Source organism: Ammospiza nelsoni, chromosome 17, assembly GCF_027579445.1.
Source record: "Ammospiza nelsoni isolate bAmmNel1 chromosome 17, bAmmNel1.pri, whole genome shotgun sequence".
Lineage (NCBI taxonomy): Eukaryota > Metazoa > Chordata > Aves > Passeriformes > Passerellidae > Ammospiza > Ammospiza nelsoni.
The window spans coordinates 12,003,245-12,025,814 of record NC_080649.1 but is presented as its reverse complement, the minus strand read 5'-3'; the positions used below and the strand labels follow the sequence as shown (position 1 = coordinate 12,025,814).

General features: G+C 37.9%; 1 protein-coding gene across 13 annotated transcripts in view; it reads left to right on the top strand.

Moving 5' to 3' along the window:
• Nucleotides 1–22,570, top strand: part of RBFOX1 (RNA binding fox-1 homolog 1) — a 1,162,992-nt gene that overhangs the window by 1,073,300 nt on the left and 67,122 nt on the right. For all 13 annotated transcript variants that reach the window (XM_059484829.1, XM_059484819.1, XM_059484826.1 and 10 more), the window contains 3 exons: nucleotides 2,116–2,208; nucleotides 3,938–3,998; nucleotides 10,086–10,139. In XM_059484829.1, the coding sequence (XP_059340812.1) occupies nucleotides 2,116–2,208; nucleotides 3,938–3,998; nucleotides 10,086–10,139 (208 nt within the window). The remainder of the gene's footprint in view (nucleotides 1–2,115; nucleotides 2,209–3,937; nucleotides 3,999–10,085; nucleotides 10,140–22,570) is intronic.

The window sequence follows — 22,570 nt, the reverse complement described above, 5'->3', positions numbered from 1 at the left end:
TTCTCAGGCAAGATAATAGGAAAAAAACCAAACAGAATTGGGGGAATTTCTGCTATTGAATGGAGTTACTCTGCTTAGAACCATGGATACAGTGATGTTTTCTGCTGTGAAATTTTCTTAATGGTATCCTAAATTAGGAGGGATTTTTTACAGAGTTTTAACAAGATGGGACAATAATTTGTAGAAGAAATAGGAGTTGAAAGTTGAGGATGGGTTTAGGTATAAGAAGAGCCTGTACAAGGATCTAAACCATGGACGTTGGTGCTGAGGAGGGGCATTTGCTTTCTCTCACCACTCCTGGTGCTTTGGGAAACAGAGAGCTCCATCCTCAGTGACTTGTGGCAAGTGAGGTCATGGCCTTGTGCTAAAATTGTGGACAGGGGTGTGGAGAAAATGTGTGGAATCAGGAGTAGTGAGAATGGATTCAGCTGCTGACAGAGCACTTGGCAGCTCAGGCTTCAGGCTGGGTTTAAACGGGGAAAAAAGAGTAGCTGTGCTTAAGCTGCTTTAGAGAGACACTGCTGTACATAAATGGCCCTTTTTGCATTATAAATGGGAATAAATAACTCAGTTCTTTGAGCAGGTGAAATAACCCAAATAACCCAGGAAATTATCCTGAGAGTTACTTCACTTTTGTTGGTGGTTGACTAATTAGTTGTGCAGTTCATACTCATTCATTTCTCCCTGCCTCGTGTCAGTTTTGCCTTAGTTTGATATTTGGTTTCCCCTTTGTGTAAATGAACGTAGAAATGTCTTATCTTTATTTTTATTATAATTTTACCCTTTTTTTTTTTTTTTTAACCAGTCACTTTGTGCAGTAGGTAGCCCTGCAGACAGTGTTCCTAGTGGGTGAACACTGGCAAAACTCAGCAAAGGCAGATGAGTGGCTGATGGCTCAGGAGCAGAACAGAGTTCAGGCTAAAACAGAAATAAAAACTAAAAATAAAAACGGTTTTAGGACCACTTAAACTATGTAAGCACTGCCTGTGTGCAAAGCACCACGTGCAACTTGTAAATGTTTCTGGGTGTGAAAGCTCAGGGATGGAGAGGAGCGTTTGTTTGGATAATTTTGGGAGGCATGCAAAGGCATCGTAGTGCTAATGCAAGAATTACTTCAAAGGGTTGGTGTATGTTTCTAAAATGTTTTTCACTGTCAAATTTCTCAAAAATATTTGCCATTTTAAACAGTGTTTTATTTAACTCAGGGCATAAAAGGCATTTTAGTAGGATTTAAAGTGTTTATTTAAGCCTAGTACTATAAAGGAGGGGATTTGTTATAAGCAGAATTTCAGATTTGTCCCACAAGCATGGGATTCTGGAGTTTTACCAGTTGCATGTTCCATATGTGGAAAATAATATGCAGAACAAGCAAATAAAGCAGTTAAATTTATTCAAAATGTTTGCATTTTTCTTCTTTTATCAGAGTTTCTTTTTATATTCACATCATGTGATTTTCTTTGATCTGTTAATACAAGAAAGTTTATACTTTGTTCTGAAAGTACTTTTGTTTTGTTGGTGGTTTTTCTTTTTTTCTTTCCTTTTTTCCTTTTATAAAAAAATAAGTAAAGGCTGTATAGTTTGACAAAAGTTTAAGTTACCCTAGTGTTGCATGGGAACAGTGTTTCTTATGATCACAACAGCATGACTGAGTAGGCAATGTTTAGAGTATATTGACATTCAGTGTTGAATTTTGTGCACATGTTTTTTTATTTCGTTGAGATATCTGCATGTCATTAAAACGTGGTTCATTTTCTTTTCTCATTAGTTCATTTTTTTCTATGTGTAAACTCTGTAATTTATTTTAATTTCATTTTCTTATTGTTAGATTTATTTTCCTCTGTAGTGACATGTAGAAAGGTATTTTTGGTATCATTCTTTGACTTTCTGAGAGGGTATTATCTAACTGATGACAGGGAAAAAAAATTTATTCACATTTGTTGCTTATTTATTGCACATCTCAATACAACTATAATTTTTCTAATTTGCATGTTACAGAAATGAAGCGAGGACAAGAAAAATATTAAATTAAAGAGAGAGAACATAAGCAAACAAGTGGTCATTGACTGAAATAATAATGTGCATGTTGTTTTCCCCCCTTCTCCCTCCTGCATGCAGGGATTTGGTTTCGTAACTTTCGAAAATAGTGCTGATGCGGACAGGGCGAGGGAGAAATTACACGGCACCGTGGTAGAGGGCCGTAAAATCGAGGTGCATGTTCAAAATATTTTCCTTTTCATCTTTTTTATAAATGTCTGCTTCACTCTCATTTGTTGTTTCAGATGCATCATTGGTGTCTTCTGTGTGCTCCCCTTTCCCCCTTCCCATTGTTTATATATATATTTATATATAAAGAGAGAGAATCTGGCCTTACTTGGGTTTTTTATTATGATTTCTTTTGTAATTATTATTATTATTATTGTCATTGTTGCTGAAAGGTGGATGACGGATTTGAGAGCAAAATAAAAAGAAAGCTTTAATATTTTGAAGTTATTATTTTCGATGTTTTGTAAATCAATGGGTGCAGTAGATTCCAAAAAAACAGCCAACAAAAAGCAAAAAAATTAGAAAAATTGAGAACAGCAACAACAAAAAAAAGTGTGACAGACAAAACAAAAATCAAACAAAAGGTTGTTTTTTTTTTTTTGTTTTCCTTTTTTTTCCTTTTTTTTTTGGTTTTTTTTTTTTTTCTTTTTGTTGCTGCAGGGTTGATGTGGGATCCACAGTGGCTTTCAAAAAATTCAGATTGGGCAAGAAGCATCCAAAAAAGATGCACAAGAAACAAAACCAGACTAGAGACTGAGAAATATTCACATCTAATTTTCAGGAAGCTGGGTGGCCTGATCCATCCCCATCTCCAGAAACCTCCAGCCACGTTTGCCGCGCCACTGGATCCCCTTCAACACTGCCTCAGTCGTATTTGTTAGAACTTAAAAAAAAAAAAGAAAAAAAAAAAAAAAGAAAGAATTACCAATTGAAAATGCTGTCGTCTTTTGAGTAAGATGTTGCATATTTTGCCTTTTCATTTTCCCCCTCGACGGTAGCGCTTAGGGCCCTCACCAAACTCTCAGTAACCATGGTAACTGTATACATACCCATGCTGGCGATGGTGCTGAATGGTAAGTGGAGAAGTCCATCTGCCGTTTCACGTATTTAGCGCTGATATACCACGTGGATTTTTTTGACTTGTTGTATTAAGTTTTCTTGATGCTACATTTTTTTCTATATATTGGTACGCCTGTAATTGAGTGTACGTTTTAAGCAAGCCTGGGAGGCACTGATTGGATTGAGGATATGACTTCGTGCACATCTTACTCAGATTGTTAACTCCATATTGTGTTAAATAATGCACCCTCTTTTTATCCTTTTGTTAGCTGTGATTTTAAAGCTTGAATGATTTTGTTAATTCTTGCAATGAAAAAGGCTCTTGTTCCAAGTGTTGAATGCTAGATGTTGCTTTTCCAATGGTACTTCTCTTCTGAAGGGTTATGTTGCACACTGCTAAAATTCGTTTGTCCCTTTTTTGACATTTTCTTTGTTTCCTTGTACCTTGTCTCTTTCCTTTCTACTCCACTGCATGTTCCTTCATATAATCTTTTTCTTTTTCTTCTGTTTTGAGTATTTATTGTATCAGTGTTATCATGGAATACAAGCATGCTCTTAAGTCTTAAATTATGCAGTACCTTTTAATTTGCTTTTAATGTCTTTTTATTAAAGTTTAAATGATATGATGTTGCTTTATTGAAATGATTTGTAAGTTAAAATGGTTATGAAAGTAAATGTAATTATAAATAGTATGATTTTGTTATGCACCTGTTGCCTTCTATAAATTAAATTGCATTTTATTTTCACATGACTAATAGCAGTAATAATGCATGCCTTTAATAGTGACACGGGCCCTGCCTGTAACCCTTTCTAATCCCCTGTTCTATGTGCTTAGGTAAATAATGCCACAGCACGTGTAATGACAAATAAAAAGACCGTCAACCCTTACACAAATGGTAAGTGCACGGGGCCCTGCTTGGGGTGACTGTCCCTGCATGCCACCCCCAGTCCTGCTCCTGGGGGGTCCCATTCTGCTCCTCCTGCCTTCCTGGGGCTCAGAGTCCCGGGACACAATGGGGTTGGGCAGGAATGGCACCTCTGCAGTGCTTGGCTGATTCCCAGCCAGGTGGGCAGAGCACGAATCCCCTGGCTGGAATCCCATGTTGGACCCCAAATCCCTCTGGCTGGGATCCCATGTTGGACCCCAAATCCCTCTGGCTGGGATCCCTCTGGCTGAAATCCCAGTGTTGGACCCCAAATCCCCCTCACTGGAATCCCATGTTGGACCCTGAATCCCTCTGGCTGTAATCCTCGTGTTGAACCCCAAATTCCCCTGACTGGAATTTCAGTGTTGGACCCCAAATTCCCCTGACTGGAATTCCAGTGTTGGACCCCAAATTCCCCTGATTGAATTCCAGCGTTGGACCTCACATCCCTCTGACTGGAATCCCAGTGTTGAACCCCCAGTCCCCCTGGCTGGAATCCCAGTGTTGGACCCCAAACTCCTCTCGCTGGGATCCCCCTGGCTGGAATCCTCATGTTGGACCCCGAATCCCCCTGACTGGGATCCCCCTGACTGGAATCCCAGTGTTTGACCCTAAATCCCTCTGGCTGTAATCCCAGTGTTGGACCCCCAATCTCTCTCACTGGAATCCCAGTGTTGGACCCCCAGTCCCTCTGACTGAAATCCCAGTGTTGTGCCCCAAATGCCCCGAACTGGAATCCAAGTGTTAGACCCTGAATTCCCCTGATTGGAATCCCAGTGTTGTGCCCCAAATCCCCTTGGCTGGAATCCCAGTGTTGTGCTCCAGTGGCTTTTGTGGAGGACATGGACCTGGTGGGAGAGGGATGTTCTCTGCTTTTTGCAGTGTTAATGTAGTGATGAGTGAACTGATGGGAGGATTCAGCTTGGTTTGGGGCATGGAGGGAGGGAGACCAGCAAGAATGTCTTTCCTGTAGAACCTTTTAGTACCAGGGCACATATCTGGTCAGAGATCATTTTCCATATCTTCCTTCCACAATTTGTTAAGGAGAAGGGAGACTGGTAGTGGGTGCTGCTTCCAGCTTTTCTTCTTTTCCCATGGAGAAATTAGAATTCCAAGCTATCTAAAAATGAAATTCATTCTAATACTGACTTAATGTACAACATTGCACCAACTTAATGATAAAAAAAGAATCAACAGTTATTTGAACCATTTGGAAACAATAAATTTTTAAATTTTTTCCTTTACTGGTTCAGAAAATTCAAATTCAACCAAGTTCCTAACTCAGTCATGTCAAACAATAGCACATGAACTGAAGTTTTTATTGCAATTATGCTTTTAGTTCTGCTAGGCTCTGCAGTTGTTGGTATTTGGTTTACAATTTAATTCAGTTTTTCCCATACAGTGGAAAGCAGATGAAATGTGCACATAAAGGTTTCCTGAGGTAGATTAGGCTCTTTTCCATTTTGAAATATAATGGATCATATTTTCTGTACTTGAGGTGTCATTAGGGAGGTTTTACTAAAATCCAGGGCACACAGTGGCTTTATTTTTTATTAAAGCTCATAATTTTCTTGTAACACAGTAAAAATAAAACACAGGTATGGTTTTCATGTGACGTGATAATTGATGTAGATAAAATGATCTGGAGAAGAAAGGCTTGAATTTCCTCATGCTTTCTTAGAAGCTGTTTTCTTCCTCATTTTGTATATAGATGTGAAGCTTGGCAAATTATGCAGATGGGAAAATCTCCTTGGTTTTTATTGGTTTTAAAGCATCCCAGTGAATCTAGAGAGAGACATGAGGCTTGAATGGATCACATAAAGAGATTTTGTTGTAATACAGAGCTAAATTAACTATGTGCATATGAGGCTATGAACTCTGCCTGCTATATTGCAATCACAAAAGTAGTTTTTCTGTAAATGATGATGCATATTTTGTATTCATATTATCCTAAGGCTACAAAACTGTTCATCAGCAAATAACATGTTACATATCAGCACAGGCAGTGCTGAAGCAAGGGAATGCTGGTGATAAGAGATGGGAGATTTTTAGCCATGTGGTTTTAGAGGAGGTTCAAATCTATGGCCTGCACTGCAGGATTACTTAGGTCACACATTCTCATTTATTAATGTCCAAGACCAGGATGAGCAAAATCTGCTGTAAATTGTTTCCCACTTGAAGTGTTTTTTTTGTCATTTTCCATCCTGTTCCATCAGATCCAGATCTCACCAAAAATATGAAATACCCTGTTCAGTGCATAAGTAACATTTATTTATTGTGAACCAGACAACCAATTTGCACGCCTTTTGCCAGGTGCCCACTAAGTAAACCTCTGCTTGCAATTCATAGCTTTTGATTGTTTTAATCTTTTTTTACCATTTTTCAAAATGTGTGAAATCCCCTAAAGTAAACACACAAGGACAATCACATCCCTCTTGCATAATCATCCCAAGCAACAAGGAATGAAGTGTAAGCGGCTTCATTTGGTTTCATCAGTGCTTATACTATCAGTCATCCTGGCATGATACAAGTCTAGTTCTTTATCATTTTGTCAGGAATTAACCACTGCTAGAGCTGATTATTTATTGAAGATTATTATTGTCTAAGGTAAAGGGCTCATCTTTTAAATAAACTATACGGCCAGTTTTCTCCACCAGCACATGAGAATTTGCAGAATTTCGTCTGATGCAGGTAGCCAGAAACATTTTGTTTGCACACGCCTTTCTGTTTCCTTCAGAACCACTTATTTTTTAATGCCTCCCTTTATCTTTCAAAGTGTGTGTTGTGACTGGCATGTTGTTGGCAGGTATTCAAAAGGTAGTTGGGGCACATGTTGTATTCTATCAAAACGTCAGGAACTGCTATTTATTTTAATTTAAAAACAAGATACACTCTGTTTTGTGTTCCATTCCTGAATGCAGCTGGTTGTTTTATAACAGGGCTCATGTTGTTAATAGGATTGCAGAAGTCAGTAGATTTCAAAGCGCAAAAACTTGGGTTTTTTAAAAAATATAAACAGCTTTGTTCAAATAAGTGGTGTGCTTTTGTGTCCGAAATGGTCCTTGAAATAAGTATGCTTTCCAGTGACTTTTGACTCCCCAAATGAGCAGCTGCTGGGAGAGCTTTTTTAGTGGGTTTGTTATCAGTCAGGATGATTTTGATGGCTCACCTCATGCTTTGGAGATACAGCTGATTTCTCTTTGCAAGGAAATTCAATGTCATGAGTGCTACAGGTTAGCAAAAATATTTGAGACATTTTTAGATGTTCCAACCCATCCTGTTCACAGCTGTACTTTCTTCTGATGCTCATATTGCCATTCAGAATGCTCATCCAAGGGTTGTAGGACACAGAGAATTATGGGCAGGTACATTCAGAGAACTGCAGTAATAAAGGAAGAACAAGAAGCAGAGATCTGTAAAAGGATAAATATATTTTAAAGTTTAGACTGGTGGTGCTTTGGATTTGAGCCTTCTGTTGCTCTGAATTTAGATCCAAAATCACATCTAGTGCCTATTAGCACAGTTAAATCCCCTGCCACTCCCTGTCCCCCTCCCTGGGTAGCAAACAGCAGGGAAGGAAATGGAGTCACAGGGTTCTTTCCTACCCAAGCCTTTCTCTGGCCATGGTGGCCTCTCCAGAATATGAAGCAAAAATAATCCTTTTTGTGTTGCTGCACCCCATTTCTACCGCAGCTTGTTCCCCCAGGATCATTTCCTTCCCTTCAGCACACTGGCCAAGTGCTTCTCTGGATGGCTGGGAAGCTGGGTCAGGCAGAGGGATTTTTCTTTGCTTGGCTGATTTTTAAGTTTCAAGCTTTTCCAGTTTCAGCTCAAGGAGGAGATTAATATTGTGACAGTAAGAAAAATGCTCAGAATTACACCCACAGCCGAGAATTTGCCTCCTCCAGCTGCTGCAGAAGGGTTACTTGGCAGCTGCTCTCTCAGATACATCAACTCCCATCACACTTGATTAACCCACACAGCTATGGGCCAGCACATTGTTGGCTGACAAGATAAAGTTAAGTTTAATTACTGTTATTTTCACCATGAATGAAGTATTTCCTCCAAAGGCTTCAAAAAGTTAGATGAGACAGCCATCACTGGGAGAGTGGTAAGGAGCTGAAATATGAGACTGCCTTTCAGCTGTGAAGAACAATCTGTGTCTTCCAAGATGATTTTTTTTCTTTCTCTCAGACAAATTGTGGCACTGTTAGTGTAACTTAGAAGCTGAGAGATGTCTGTCAGCTGCTTTGACAGCAAAAGCTGACAGATCTAAAGTTCTGTCCAATCTTTCATTTTGGATGGTTTTGATCAGTGGTCTTCTGAGGAAGTATTGCATTTGAAATATTGGATGTTCCCTAACATATGTAAAGTTAGATTTTTACCCAAAGTCTCAAAATTTGAATGATTTTCTATCACACAAAATTTGGCTAAGAGATATGTTATGCTCTGATGTTCCTAAATATAATCCTGTGGAGTGTGAAATTCAATGATCAGGTGAAACTCCTGTGGTATTTTTAGGCGGAAAAACCTTTTAGCCCTCCTTGGCTGGACATTTTCCAGCTTCCCTAAATGTCTTTTGGCTACATAGAAGAACTGCAGTCACTTCTACAGAAAAGGTGTCATGCAAAGCTGCTTACTCTGAACTTACTCATGAGTTACCTTTCAAAACCACCCCTCCCCTCTCTTACTGAACAGTTAATTACTGGGAAATAATTACTATGCATGAGATGGAGGTAGCTTGAAAGGGTGGCAATAGTTTGTTATTGAGATTTTTTTTGCATTGTGCTTTTTTAGTATTATGCCTTGATGTTTAATGATTTTCCACAGTCCTTTTGCATTACATGATATAGCCAAGGCAGAAATAAACCTTGGGTGCATTTAAATTCTTCTAATTGTGGCTTTTGTGATTTTGAAGTGTCTGGATTGTGTTTTGATTCCAGTAGCAGTTATAAGTTCTATTTTAAGTACCATAGCTCTGGAGTTTACAACATGCTTTTGCTCAGGGTATTTTTTCTTTATTCCCATTTACAAGAAGCACTTCCCACTCCTCTGATTTGAGTGTGCTTTAGGAAAACCCCTAATTTTTCAGTTCCAGTGGTTCAAAATAATTGTTCACTGAAGGAAGAAGACAGTGTGGCTGGGGGGATGTTCTGTGGAGTTTGTAGGGAGGGGATCTACCTGTGGCTGAGCACACAGCAGTAATTGGCACTGTGCCACAGCTGGGAACACTAACGAGTTTGCAGCACTTCATTTTGCTCTTCTCTTGCCCCTCCTGTCCCTCCAGCTTGGTTATCTTTATTAAGAAAACATCCCCATGCTTTGCACACCCCTGGGTCTGCAGCCAGCCTGGGGATGCTGCAGCAGGTGTAAAGTGCAAGCTGTAATTTGGAGTTTGGCCAGACACAGGCAGAGCAGATCTGTGAGTTCTGTGCTGGGGTTCTGTGCAGGGTTGGGAGGACAGTGATTATTGAAGAGCAGGGCAGTGGGTGATTTGTACCACTGGACCCCATAGAGCATCTCCTTCCTACAGACATTGCCGTGCCGTGGCTGTGCTTTCCTTTTGCCAGGGTAGAATCAAAACACTCCAATTATTTGGTTGCCCTGTAACCCTCGCTAGCAAAGGCTTATCAGAAATGTTTGTGTCCAGAGAATGAACTGCCCTGGCTCCTCTGGCTCATACCCAGAGCCAAAACAGTGGCTGAGAAATATCTGCCCTGTACTAGAGGCTATGGGATACCTGAAATAGTGCTGGCTCCATTCCAGAGCTTGAGGGAGTAAACCCATGTGCATTTCAGCCAAGGTAATTCACCTGGCCATTCACTCCAGTAAATGCCACGTGTCTGGTGAATGCCTTGTTTCATGGCTTATTTCCATACCTCAGACTCTGATATTAGAGATCAGTAATTATAGATAACTATGAAACTTGAATTACAGTGACCTTTCTTGAAGTAATTTTGTCTGTATTTTCTATACAACAGTAGTTATAGTCATAATAATAGTTGTTATTATTATCACTAATTGCAATATTAACTGTTATGTTTCTGTTTGCTGCAGGCTGGAAATTAAATCCAGTTGTTGGTGCAGTTTATAGTCCAGAGTTCTATGCAGGTAAGGATTGCTCTGTGATTGTCCCACTGGCCATATTTCATTTAGTATTCTTTAAAACATGCAAAAGTACAGAATTGGTGTTTGGTGTGAGGTTTGCTTTCTTTGTGTGATTCACATTATTTACAAGTCATTTATACATTTGTGATTCAAGATTTTACTTTACCTGGGCATAGTAAACTTTATATAGAAGATATATGAATACCTTTTTTATTGGAAAATAGCTAGTGTAACATGAAATGTACTGCAATATCCTAGTCTTGCATGAGATTTTATTTTATTTCATATTTTAGTGCAGTCACCTTCTTCCAGGGATTCTTTAAGAAACAAGAACCAAAAAAATCTTATCTATAATTATATGCATATATATAGAGAGAGAGACTACATGTAGACATACATAGGTATAGAGTATATGGAATCATTTTTTTTTCTGACATTTTTTATACATTTTAGTTTTTCAGTTTGATGTTTTTGTGTTTTAAATCTATATTTTCACCTGACTGAGACCAGATTCCGCCTCTGATTGCAGCTTGGAGTTAGAGATTCAGTTTTTGTCTGCTGGAAGTCAGTCATGGCTAGCAGTAGTTTCTACAAATAATTTAGGAACAGAATTGAAAATAAACTTATTTGTAGTCCAAAATCCAGTTGATTCCAAAGGAATTTGAATGCTACCCACAATCAGCCATCAGGAAAACATTTTTCATGGCTGGTAGTTCAGTATAGAAAGAGGTTGTCATGTCTGAAGAAGCTGGGGAATCTCCACTCATGGAGATATTTGAGTCTCCAGTTGACAAAGCTGAAAAACTTTTATTAATTTGAGGGACTTCAGGAGATGAAAATTATTGAAAAGGACACTATTACAAACACATATTTGTGGTTAAAAAACAGCTTCTACTGAGGTAGATAAAAATCTTCCAATTAGGCTAAAAGTGGCAGAGTATAATAATAAAAAAACCTAACTTGGCATTCATGGAATTGCAGTATTTGGTGCAGGCAGAATTTATTTCCTTGCTGATGTATGTCTATGTTGAAAACAGGAATTTAACATTGATCTCGTTTGAGTAGTTAGTGAACCAACCCTGAACCTGCATAAATTAGAAAGTCAGCGTTATTAGTCATTTTATATAAATGACTTTGTGTTAATGACAAATATAATAATATTCCCATAGTACAGTAATCAATTTTCTAATACGTATGCAGAATTAACAATCTGACTTATAATTGTCTCATGAAGTAGGGCATGAAGAGTTCACATAGTTTGTAAATTAAAATCAATATTTTCAATCTCTCCTGAAGGTAATTTTCCTAATTTACTGGACTTTTCCCTAACATTTATTTTGTCTTTTAATTATAAAATGGCAGGTTATTGATTTTTTTGTAAAACCTCCTAAAGTCCCAAGTGCATTTTTATTGCCAGCACTAGGGAGGTGTTTGCCCTTCTTAATGAGAATCTTTAATTACCATTAGAAGAGTATTAATTTAATTTTATGAATTATGACACGAACTCCACCACACCTTTGCAGAAAGTTCCATCAAGATACTTCATTTATTTCTGATTTTTTTTTTCTCTTTATACATGCAGGCAGTCTTGGGTTTTGTTGAGTTTTTCAATGCATGTCAAATGCTTTTTATTTATATTGAACTAAAATATGATAGCTCTCACATTTAAACATATAAAACTTTCTTTTAAATAATTTAGTCAAAATTGTGGAGTTCTCTTGAAGTTGTTAGGACATGAAACAGTAAAAAACACTGCAGTTTTTGCATTTTAGAATAGAACACTGTGACTTTACTTTTGGGTTCCCTCAACCACATTCTTTAGAGGAGAAGCAATTAAATTTTTTATAATTATAAAATTAGAGATGTGGTTTTTAAGACAGTCAGTTCTACTTGTTCAGTTTACTTATTGTCTCAGCACTGTCATGACAAAACTGCACCAACTTTTTCACAGTCAGCGCAAGAAGTTCCTTTAGCTCCTAGTAAATGATGAAAAATTTGGCCACTTCTGAAATAAAGATGATACATCTACAGAGAAACTGTTGATTTAAAGTACCTTTAATCTTCATAAATAAGTGAAAAACAGAAGGTTATACAAAGCTGTCAGGATGGCACTGATGAATGGCAAATTCCCCCGTTCCTCAATTGCCGGCGGTGCCGCGGCCGCGAGGCTTCCCCGTATTGTACATCAAATCTGCCAACTCATTTCTGTGATTAAATATTCCATCAGTGCGGGCTGCAAGGCGCTAAAGCTTAACAAGATTCATAAGATGCACCACTTGAATACACATAACTCACTGCCTTGGATGGAGAGCACCCTGCGTGCACAGGAAAATTAGAATGGAGTTAAATTACTCCGCGAGACAAGATCAATAGAGAAAGGAGAAGATCCCCCTAATGCAATGCAAATCTAAGATATAGTTATGTCCTGACAACTTGAAGCAGACAATTAAAGTCAAATAGGGAGGAACGCAGTGTAAATCAACCCTAAAACCTTGGAGATAATGGTAAACAGTAGGACCAGTGACATGATTGTTATAGCTTGGGGTTTTTTTGGAGTGTACACTTCTGTGAAGGAAAACCTTTCTTGAGAAAATGAGTGGCAGCTAAAAATGGAGACTCCGAGGTGCAAAACGCCTTGGGGGCTCAAAATACTGTATATTTACAAAACACTGTGGATTTCTCTTCCTGGATTGCCCTTCTAAGGCTGTTTTTGTGCCTGTGAAATGCTGGTGCTGCAGTAAATTGCAGCACTCTGGCCATGTGGGTCTGCAGCTGTGGTGATATTGGTGTGGATTTCCAGGGACACCTTGGGGAAGGGCCCTCTGGAGACTCCTGCTGCACTTCCAGGGCCTAGCAAGGCTCCCTGATGGCCACCAGCTCCTGCCCTTCCCACCCTTCTGCTGAGAAAATGATATTTTAGGGAAAACTAAAGGGTATTTTTTTTTCATGTATCATTCTAGCTTTTCACAGAATTGCGTTTTTCCATATATGATCATGGATAGGAAATTTTTTAAAAGATGACTTATATCCACACAGCCTCCCTCTAATAAATAAAAGATTTTCCTTAAGGGTTTCCCCCTTTTAGGGGGTTGTCCTCTTATGAGAAAGGAATGCTTAATGAAGTTGTGTTATCCATTTCTTATCTTTTCCAGTAAAATATTTATTAAAGTCTTAGGTAGGTCCTAACAAGGAAATTTTTAAGAAGCACTTTGTGATTTGTCTCACAAATTCTTCATGGAAACTGGGATTTTTTTTCATCTATTAGTATTTCCATCCAAGTTTAAATACATCTCATAGTTTTCCTGTATTTAAGCTAGAGTCTGGTTCTTTTCCCCATACGCTCATTATGGGAAAATACAGATTTGCAGCTGGGTTTCTTTACTAGGTATGCTCTGATACTGTCTTTGTTTCTGCAGTTTGTTATAATATCATTTTCACCTGCTTATTTTTATATAGTGTATATTTTATCTGTAATACCAAGCCTTTCTTTCTGCCTCAGGCATTCTGAGAGCCAAGTTCCATGTTGTTCCTTTCAGTTATTGCAGATCTTTTTGTTTTTCTCTTTAGGGTTTTGGAACAATGAATTTTTGAGCAATCTCTTGCACTCTCCTTATTGAAATATAGAATATTGTTGCACCTGTGTTGCTACAGCAGATCAGTCCTGTACAGCATGTAGCTTGGGACACAGTAAGGCCACTTTAAAAGACTTCTTTATTCCTGGCAGAAAACAGCTTTGTTATGCCTGTTGGAGAGGCTCCTTTTTCACAGCTCCCAAATTCAAGGTGGGAGAAAAGATGTTACAGAAATTACCTGGAAATCTAGTGAATACTCTTCCAGAGAACAGGGAAATTCACAGTAACTCCTATGAGAAGATAGTATTTTCTGGTCATAAACAAAACCAGTATTTCAGAATTTTCAAGATTGAAGTTGGCAGTGGAGAAAGAAAGGACTGAAGATTAGAGGTGAAGAACAATTAGAGCACAGCTGAGTGGAAAGCAGAAGATCCCATCCTTCTTTTACTTAAAGCACTATTATTTTTCCTGAGTTTTATTAAGTTCTAGGAATTTCAGGAGATAGTTTCAAGTCATCCCAATAGCTGAGTAGTTGTATTCATTTCATAAATAACCTTAACCCAGTGAAGCCTATTGTAAAAACCCAGTTTCTTGGGCAGTTATTCCATGGCAAAATTTTCCCCATCACTCAAAATGAGAGAGAGGGGAAGGTCTGTGCATTTTAATGTCTTTTAAAGGCCTCGGAAGTCAGAGAAGTTCTAGCTGCCCAGGTCTTTTTGTCACTTGGAATCCAGCAGTATCCACCAACAATCAGATTTTGTAACAAAGTTTCTTTCAGAAATTTGTTCAAAGGTTTGGAATAGAATGTTATATATAATTAGAAGTATATATATAAATATATATAAAACCAATGCCCTTAAGTAAGATGAATTCAGGAGAAGAGAGGATTCCTGTACACTTGCTAATACTAATTCTCTTTGTTCATGTCTTAAAGCATCTATTTCTGGAGTGTAAGAGCACCTGGGATTCATTTCATCTTTCTGGTGTTTCTCTTTGAATTTAAATGAGTCTTGCATAAGCTCAGCAAATACCCTAGAAACAGTTCTCAGTGTTTGGAGTTTGGGAAGCTGAGTTATATGCTTGCACAGCATTCTAATCCTGGGGTAAAAGTTCACTCTATCATATCTCTCAAGTAGAATTTTTCTAAAAGCTGTCTGTCACTCCATAGATTAACTCATTTCACTATTTGATTACTACACTTGGGTTCAAACTTTGCTATTGACTAGGCAGATTTTTCTAAATATATTTGCAGTCATGTTAGATAGTCAGCTTAAATAATTTTCTAACTGCAGTCAAATAATTATTGTTTAATATTCCACCTGTGATATTTAGATGCTCCTTTTTCAAGTATAACATATAGCTGTAAGTGTTGCTTCAAAAATCAAAAGTACCATCATCCAAATGAGGAGTTCCTAGGTAGATTAACAACACTGATGACAGCTAATGCATTTCTAAAACTCTGTGGAGCTCTTACAAGCCATTATAGAGGAAATCTTGTTTTATGAAAGATGAATAAAGGCAGTAGAAAAATGGAATTCAGCATCTGCATTAGCTATTTACTAAAATAAATAAATAATAATAATCCAGAATTGATTATGCCTTATGCTACATTATAATGAGTTCTTCATTAAAATGTATACCCTCATGGAAACTAAACCAGGCTTATTCAAAGCTAATGCCAATGACTTATTTTTATAAAGATTAATTTAGTCAATTGATTTTTTATATATTTAAATCTGGAGCAAGATTAAGCTACCTATATTCAGCATTGATTTGAAGTCTGCACAATTTAAAGAGATGACCATAGATACTGTCAGTATTACCTTTTTGAAGGTGTTTTTCTTGGATTTATATCACACAAGTTGTACTTAGCATTTGATACTCTTCTATGTGATCTCTAGAAGAAATTCCATAGATTTGATTATTTGATTGTAAATGTTCATGCCAGCTTAATGCCAGAAGGTAGGAAACTGTGAAGAAGGGAGTTTTTGCTTCTTCACTGTAAAAGTTTGTGAGTTCTGACCCCAGTCTGGTATGGGGAACCATTTCATACTGGGTTATGATGGATTTGTTCACAAACAGAGTCAGTAAAACCAGGCAATCTGTATTTACTGAAAGGTGGAGTGCTTACAAAATAGGGGGAGGAATGTGTTTGGGGGTGGGTGGCTGGATCTCTTTGCTTGATGGAAAATCTTGCTGAGATGCAGGTCTTGTTCTGATGGCCATATTTCCATGTTTCTCCTGAGTTCACATAGAAGGTTTCCTTGTTTTTAGATATTCCTTAACCCAAAAGAAACCCTTCTGAGCAAGCAGAGCTGTACTGCCTTTCCTTTGTCATTGTGTTGTTTCTAAGTTCTTGTGTTTGTTCAGATGTTCTTATTGTGGATATAACTGACCAAATTTTAAAGAGCTAAAAGAAGTTAAGTGCTGTTCCTTACTGAAAAAGGAAGTCTTTAATGAAAAATTGTCTTTGGATTTCTCTTCCATCATCCTGGTGCTTAGTGAAAATGTGTTCTATGGCTTCCTGGTTAGTGAGAGCCCTAAAACCAGTTAAATAACTGAGGTGACAGCATCTCCAGACTGTGGATGGTGTAGGTTTTGAGGCTGGATGCAAATCCAGCTGTTTCAGAGCTACTGCTCCTGTCTCAACAATTACCTGGGCAACAGGGGTGAGGCACTGCCTGGGCCTGACTAAGGCTGCAAGGTGCATTTTTAGAATAAAACTGGGACTGTAACCCAAGCACCAGCCATGGGTAGGCGTAAAAAGTACTGGCTTAAGGATCTCTGAGAGGAAAATTTAAGGCGAACTGCAAGGTCATCACTAAAACATTTGTTTGGTCAGAACTGGGGGGGATGTTTGCAATCCTAGATAAGTTGGAGCAGTTATGTGGAGGAATAAATTCCTCTGATTAGAATAATAACCAAGTTAGGAAGATCCGTGTGTTAGGATGGACAGTCAGGCAGACAAACTCTTCTCAAATGCTAAGTAATAAAGTAATATATGAAATGTAAAGTTAATACAGTTAAGTGGAATGGAAAACAACTCTGCTCTGTGTTAAACCTTGATTACATCTGTAAATTAATGCTAAAGCGGTTTAAGATTATGGTTAATTGTATTCTAAACATATTGCTAATGTTTTCTCATCCTTCTTATACATTCTTTTCCCATTTTGGACATGGGAGGAGAGGATCCCCAATATGCACTCTAATTGCATTTCATAATGCTTATTGAGAGGAACTTTCAAAATAGAGTTTTCATTCATTTATTCATTGTGGAGGTAGCTGAGAGGGGCTGTGCTTTACAAGTTTACATTCTCTGTTGGTTTGGTGCTCTTGGATTTTCTTTGGAAATCTCCAAGCATAGAATTGCTTCTAGTAAAAGTGAGTGCTTTGGAAACTTTGGGAACATTGCATTACCATTTTCGTAATGGTTTTTCATGCTCCTGAAATTCTGGAACCTGTCTGGGCTAGGAAAGAAATAGACTAGCTAAAGCCAGGATTATGCATGATGATTCAATTTTTGGTCTTTTATATTCTCAGCTTGTCATTCAGAATAGAATTTTATTTATAAGTCAGCACCAGCATTCGCTGGTGTAAGCAAGGAGAACTGAGGGATTAGTAATTTGCATCTCTGCATCTAATTGCATTAGATTTGCATCTCTGTCTTATAGATTTACTGAAATAGGTGATTTACACAGAAAATAGTGTCTTGACACAATATGAGAGGATAAAGCATAAACACATCCACTTGTAATCCCTGCAGGGCCATGTTGAAACTGAAGTGTTTGTGTTTGGGCAGAAAGGCTCCAGTTTCATCTATTCTATGATTTTTTTTTTTCCTATTCCTATCTTTATTCAACAGGCAGATGTATGAATGCAACCCATTTTAGTTATCAGCAGAAGATGAGTGCATTTTGTGTATTCTCAAGCATCTCCTTTCAAGCAGAGTATAATTCCAGCTCAGAGTTGACTTCAGAAGTTTATACTTGGGAATTTCTCTCATGTTTTCTCTCAAAGTTACAAGTGAACCAGGAATAGCCATCATTTACCAGCTTACCTGCTCTGTCTGCTAGAGGACATAGAACGATGAGGAATAAAGACTTCATTTTTGAAAGATCCTGAACAACTTCAGTGGGATGCATGCCCCAGTATAAAATAATGGCACTGAAGGTCAGAGAATTTATGTGCACCTGAGGTTGTAGAGAGACATCTTACAGTAAATATATTTTGCAGGAAATCCTGATGGTATCACTCCTTTTTTTTTTTTTTTTTTTCATAATGAATGTTCAGTTTTTAGACTTTTCTGCTGACAGGATTTACACTTGGATGCCAATAATTAAATTCACTAGGGAGCACAGATAAACTCTCTAAGCATGGTGCAGATTTTGGTACAAGCACCAGCTGAATTTGTACAATTTAGTTTCAGTTTAGTTACCAGACAAGGGGTGCCTGTGGCTGATAAATCGTTTGAAAAGTATTTCGGAAAGGGCAGTTTGCTGCAATTGCTTTACTTTGTGAATGGAAGCATTACATGAATTGTTGCTGCAGTGCAGCCAGTCTATGGGAAGGCAGGTTAATTAAATTAGAAACAAGTCAGTCGCACAGTGTGGTTTTGAGCAGGCAGGAGGAGGAGGAGGAGAGATCCCTGTTACTGTGGGATGATTTCTATACCCAGCAGAGGGGAGAAGGGGAGCTGGGGGGATTATCTCATACCAGAGCTGCAAACTTCGCTGCTTCTCTCATTTTTGCTTGCATGATATTGACACCTTCCAATCCCAATTTTTTACAGCACCCTGGATGCTGCACAGGAATAACTGGGGAGAGAGGGCTGTTTGCCAAAAGCTGGGAAATGGATGATATGGGCAGCAAAGAATAATTGGAAGGGTGGCTCACAAATGATGTGTGCTGTAACATTCATTGCTGTTCCCTGAGTCAGTGCCACAGTTCATTGGGTATTTTGGGGACACTAAGAGTGATGATAAAGAAGCATTCACTATGCTTAGAAAAGTGATGAAAAGGAAAATTAATGTCTTAAATAGAATTTTTGGATGGAGAGGTCCCAGGAAATGTCTTAGACACACCTTCACTGGCTGTTTTTTGGTGTTTTTTTCTCTCCTCCCTCTATTTTAAACAATGTATATCAGGTTATATGTGAGTCAGGGACCTACTACATAAATGTATGTATAGAGCACAGATTCTCATTACCAGCAGCATGCACACCCAGGCTGTTCAATAATTGAATATATTTCAGGTTTGCTGTCAGAAGAGGTTTGGATTTAGGAAAATCATCTTTAGACATCAACTACTTTAGATTCTCCTCCCTACCCTCTTCTTAAGTGAAACTATATATAAGCTTTGGTGGGATTAAACATAGGTTTTGTTTGTATTTTTAACATATTGCAAGAAAGCAGGCATGGGGTTTGGGGTTATGCTACTTTATTCCTTGTTAATAATGGATGGAACAATCCAGTGTATCAACACAACCATCCATAAGTGGTTGTGTTAAAATCTGAAGGCCATTATTCAATTTATAGAGAGCCCAGCTAACTGAAGGCCCTCAAAGAGCACTTCTTTTTGAATTAACAGCATATTTAAAAGCATGCTAAGTCTGTGTGGTTGACGATTGATACTGAAGGGCTAAGAGAGCACTTAACTACTATTATGTATTCAAGAGAGAGGCTGTAGAGGCTCTCTTTAAATTCCCTAGTCAGAAGGGACAATGGGAGCTAACATACACTATTACTGCACAACAGGAGCCTTTTATTAGGTGTTTCTGATCCATCTCTGTGAGACATTCTGAAATAATCCATCACACAACAATATTTCAGGCCAGAACAAAAACAGTGCTATTTCTGTCTGAAAATGCCAATATCAAATTACACTTTTAGAACAGCAAACCAAGAGAGGGCATGGATTGCTTATGAGGATCCTTGATACACTCGCAAATCTCCTGATTTGTTAATGAGAGGTGCAGATTTACACTTTTCTTCATGCATTGAGCACAAAAGTGTTTAGGAATATTAGCTGTTGCAAAAGACACGAAGAGTGATCAGAATGATCAGAACTAACTCAGGGAGAATTTGGTATCATCCAGCTGGACTGGGAGGAAAATGAAATGAAAAACAATCACTGAATTCAATAAAGAATGGGCTTTTTTAAGATTTAGATTTAGATTAGACTCTTGAAATAACAGTTTATAATAATGTGGGCAAAATGAGACTCAAATAGCTTCATTTTTCAATCACTTTTTCCTGTGACTCTGTTTGGATTTCTTTGCTTGTAAATAGTATTAGAGAATGGATGAACTGGTACTTAGTTGTGAGAGGCAGAGAGGCTTTTGGTAATACAATAGAAAAAAATATGTGTAAAGAGCAGCTGATTTACCTGGAAAGCTGCGAGTACGATGGATTAGAGTAATGGAATCATCACTAAATCTCCTTGTGTGTAGTGAGTTACTTAGCTCCTGTATTGCAAACACTCATTTTAGCCTCCTGTGCACTAAACCCCAGCCCTGGATATGGAGTTGGTTCATTCCTGCCACTGGAAATGCTTCTGTGCTTCCCCTGGCTGTGAAGTTAGCAGATGGGTTCTGTGAGAACTCAGCACCATTGGCCTTTCCCAGCTCTCCTAAGAGCTTTTTGTGAAGCTGGGCTTCCTTGGGATTCCTGGAGTGAGAGGAACATTGTCCCCCCATGTCTCACCTTGTTGTGTCCCAGGGCAAAACCCCAAAAAGCAACGTCTCTCCTCTTCTTTTTTTTTGTAATTTCCCCCCAAAATTCTTGCGGAACGTGAAAAACACCAATCACTTGTTTTTTAAAATTTTAAAAGTTTAATAGTATTAAGATGGTTATAAAAAATGGTAATACAATTAGAGTAATAATAATTTGGAAAAATTGAACTAGGGCAATATGAGACAATAGAGACAAAGAGTTATGGACAGTCCAAGTACCTTTTCTGGGCAGCACCAGCCTGAAAAAGGACCCATGTTAACAGAGGATTAACTCTTAAAAACAACAGACTGTTGCATATTCGTACACCTCATACATGATGCATAAATTCCATTCAAACACAGGATTCTGTCTGGTCATCATCAACTTCTTCCTCCAAATCCTAACAGCGCCTTCAAGGCCGGAAGAAGTTCGTTTCTTCTGATAAGAGAGCAATAAATTCTCTTTCTCTGAAAGATTCAGGTGTCCTGGCTGCCATCTCACTCAGAGTCCTTTCTTTTAAAAAAGTATCTTACATAGCATCGTTTCTATTTTAACATTTTTCATAACCTAAAACTATATTTAACACAGTACTTAAGAGAATTAATACAGCATTACTTTCTAACACAACACGTATAATATTCATTTTAATATTTGTGAAAAGCCAATCATCAAGTACACACATTTTTCACGGGGACTAAATGCCAGCCCTGAAAATTGGAAACTTTAGGTCCTTGGGCCAAGGCACTCATACCATGTGTACGGTGAGGTGGTGCATTGTAGGCTCAGGTTCTCTGTCATGGTATAGAAACTCTAAACCATTGCCAAGAAAGCTTTCTAGAAGTTTCATCTGCTTCCTGTGACAGGAGAGAGCCGGGCCCATAATCCAGCCTTGCACCATTGTTTATTTTACACCAACAACATGATTTTAGCTAATGGTGTATGGGGTTTTTTTTCTGCAGAAAATGTTATTTCAATTTATGCTTCCTAAAACAATGCCATGAGACGTTCCAGCTAATTGTGTAAATTCTTTTCAGATAATTGCAGATTTGTATTTCTGAGCTTCCTGTAGTAGTGGCTGCACAGTGGTTCCAGTTAAAAGCTATTTTTAACAGCAGGGGTTTAAAAATCCTGTATAATTTAGTGGGCGAGTCTACATGTTGATCCTTGGTGTTACTTCTTGGCTCTTTGAGGACTGGAGAAATGCAGTGAATTTTTTAGCTGTTTTACAGGAGGCAGTGAGTACTCTGTGCAGCACCATTGGTATTTCTGGAGATTAGTTTATCTGCATCATGTAAATAACTGTACACAAAAAACTTATTTTTGAAAGTATTAAAAAAAAATAGGAGAAATGCAATTAGTCAGAGATCTTGAAACCACTGGGAACTGAATTTTAAGTATTCTAAAAATATTAATGACTGCACATCACTTTTTTTCCACAGTCCTGAATATTTTTAGAGTAATTATTTCTCAAAATAACTGGGGTGCTTCAGCAAAGGACCTCATCAAACAGCAAGTTCTTAATCATGGGCTGGAGCAGAAAAGAGTGGAGGAAGAGAAGGATTAGTGGGGATAGGTTTTGATCTTGGGACACCTGGTTTTTGTCCCTTCCAGGGTCTCTGCAATGTCCCTGACCCCAGGCTGGTTCCCTCAGTGTCCCCTCTGCCACTGCTCCCTCAAAACTTTATATTAAAATTCTCTTTCATAAAAAAAACCCAAAAAAAACCAAAAAAAAAAAAACCACCCAAATCCTTTATTCCATCACACTAGAATTTAGTGTTCTGGAGGAAAAATAATAATTTTTTTTCCCCATTGGGGAATTTATAGATAGTTTCTGTGTTCTGAGGTTTATCCCAGATCTTAGTGTCAATAATTCAGTCTTCCCTCACTTGTATCAATTGCAATTGAAATACTTTTAATACCTAAATTAGATGCAGAAGAAATAATCTTTTCTTACTAAAGTAGATTAAAAAGTTCCATATTTTTTCCTAGCGAAATCTAATAATAATGTTTTAGTTATCAGTATTAATATTATGTACAAATTCAAAGGCAGATTGTCAAAATATAATTAGAAGGCTCTGTGCAAGAAATTAAATACACTCTAGTAGCAGAGATGAAAAAAGCATCTGTTTTGAAGTACTTTAATTAGAAATTA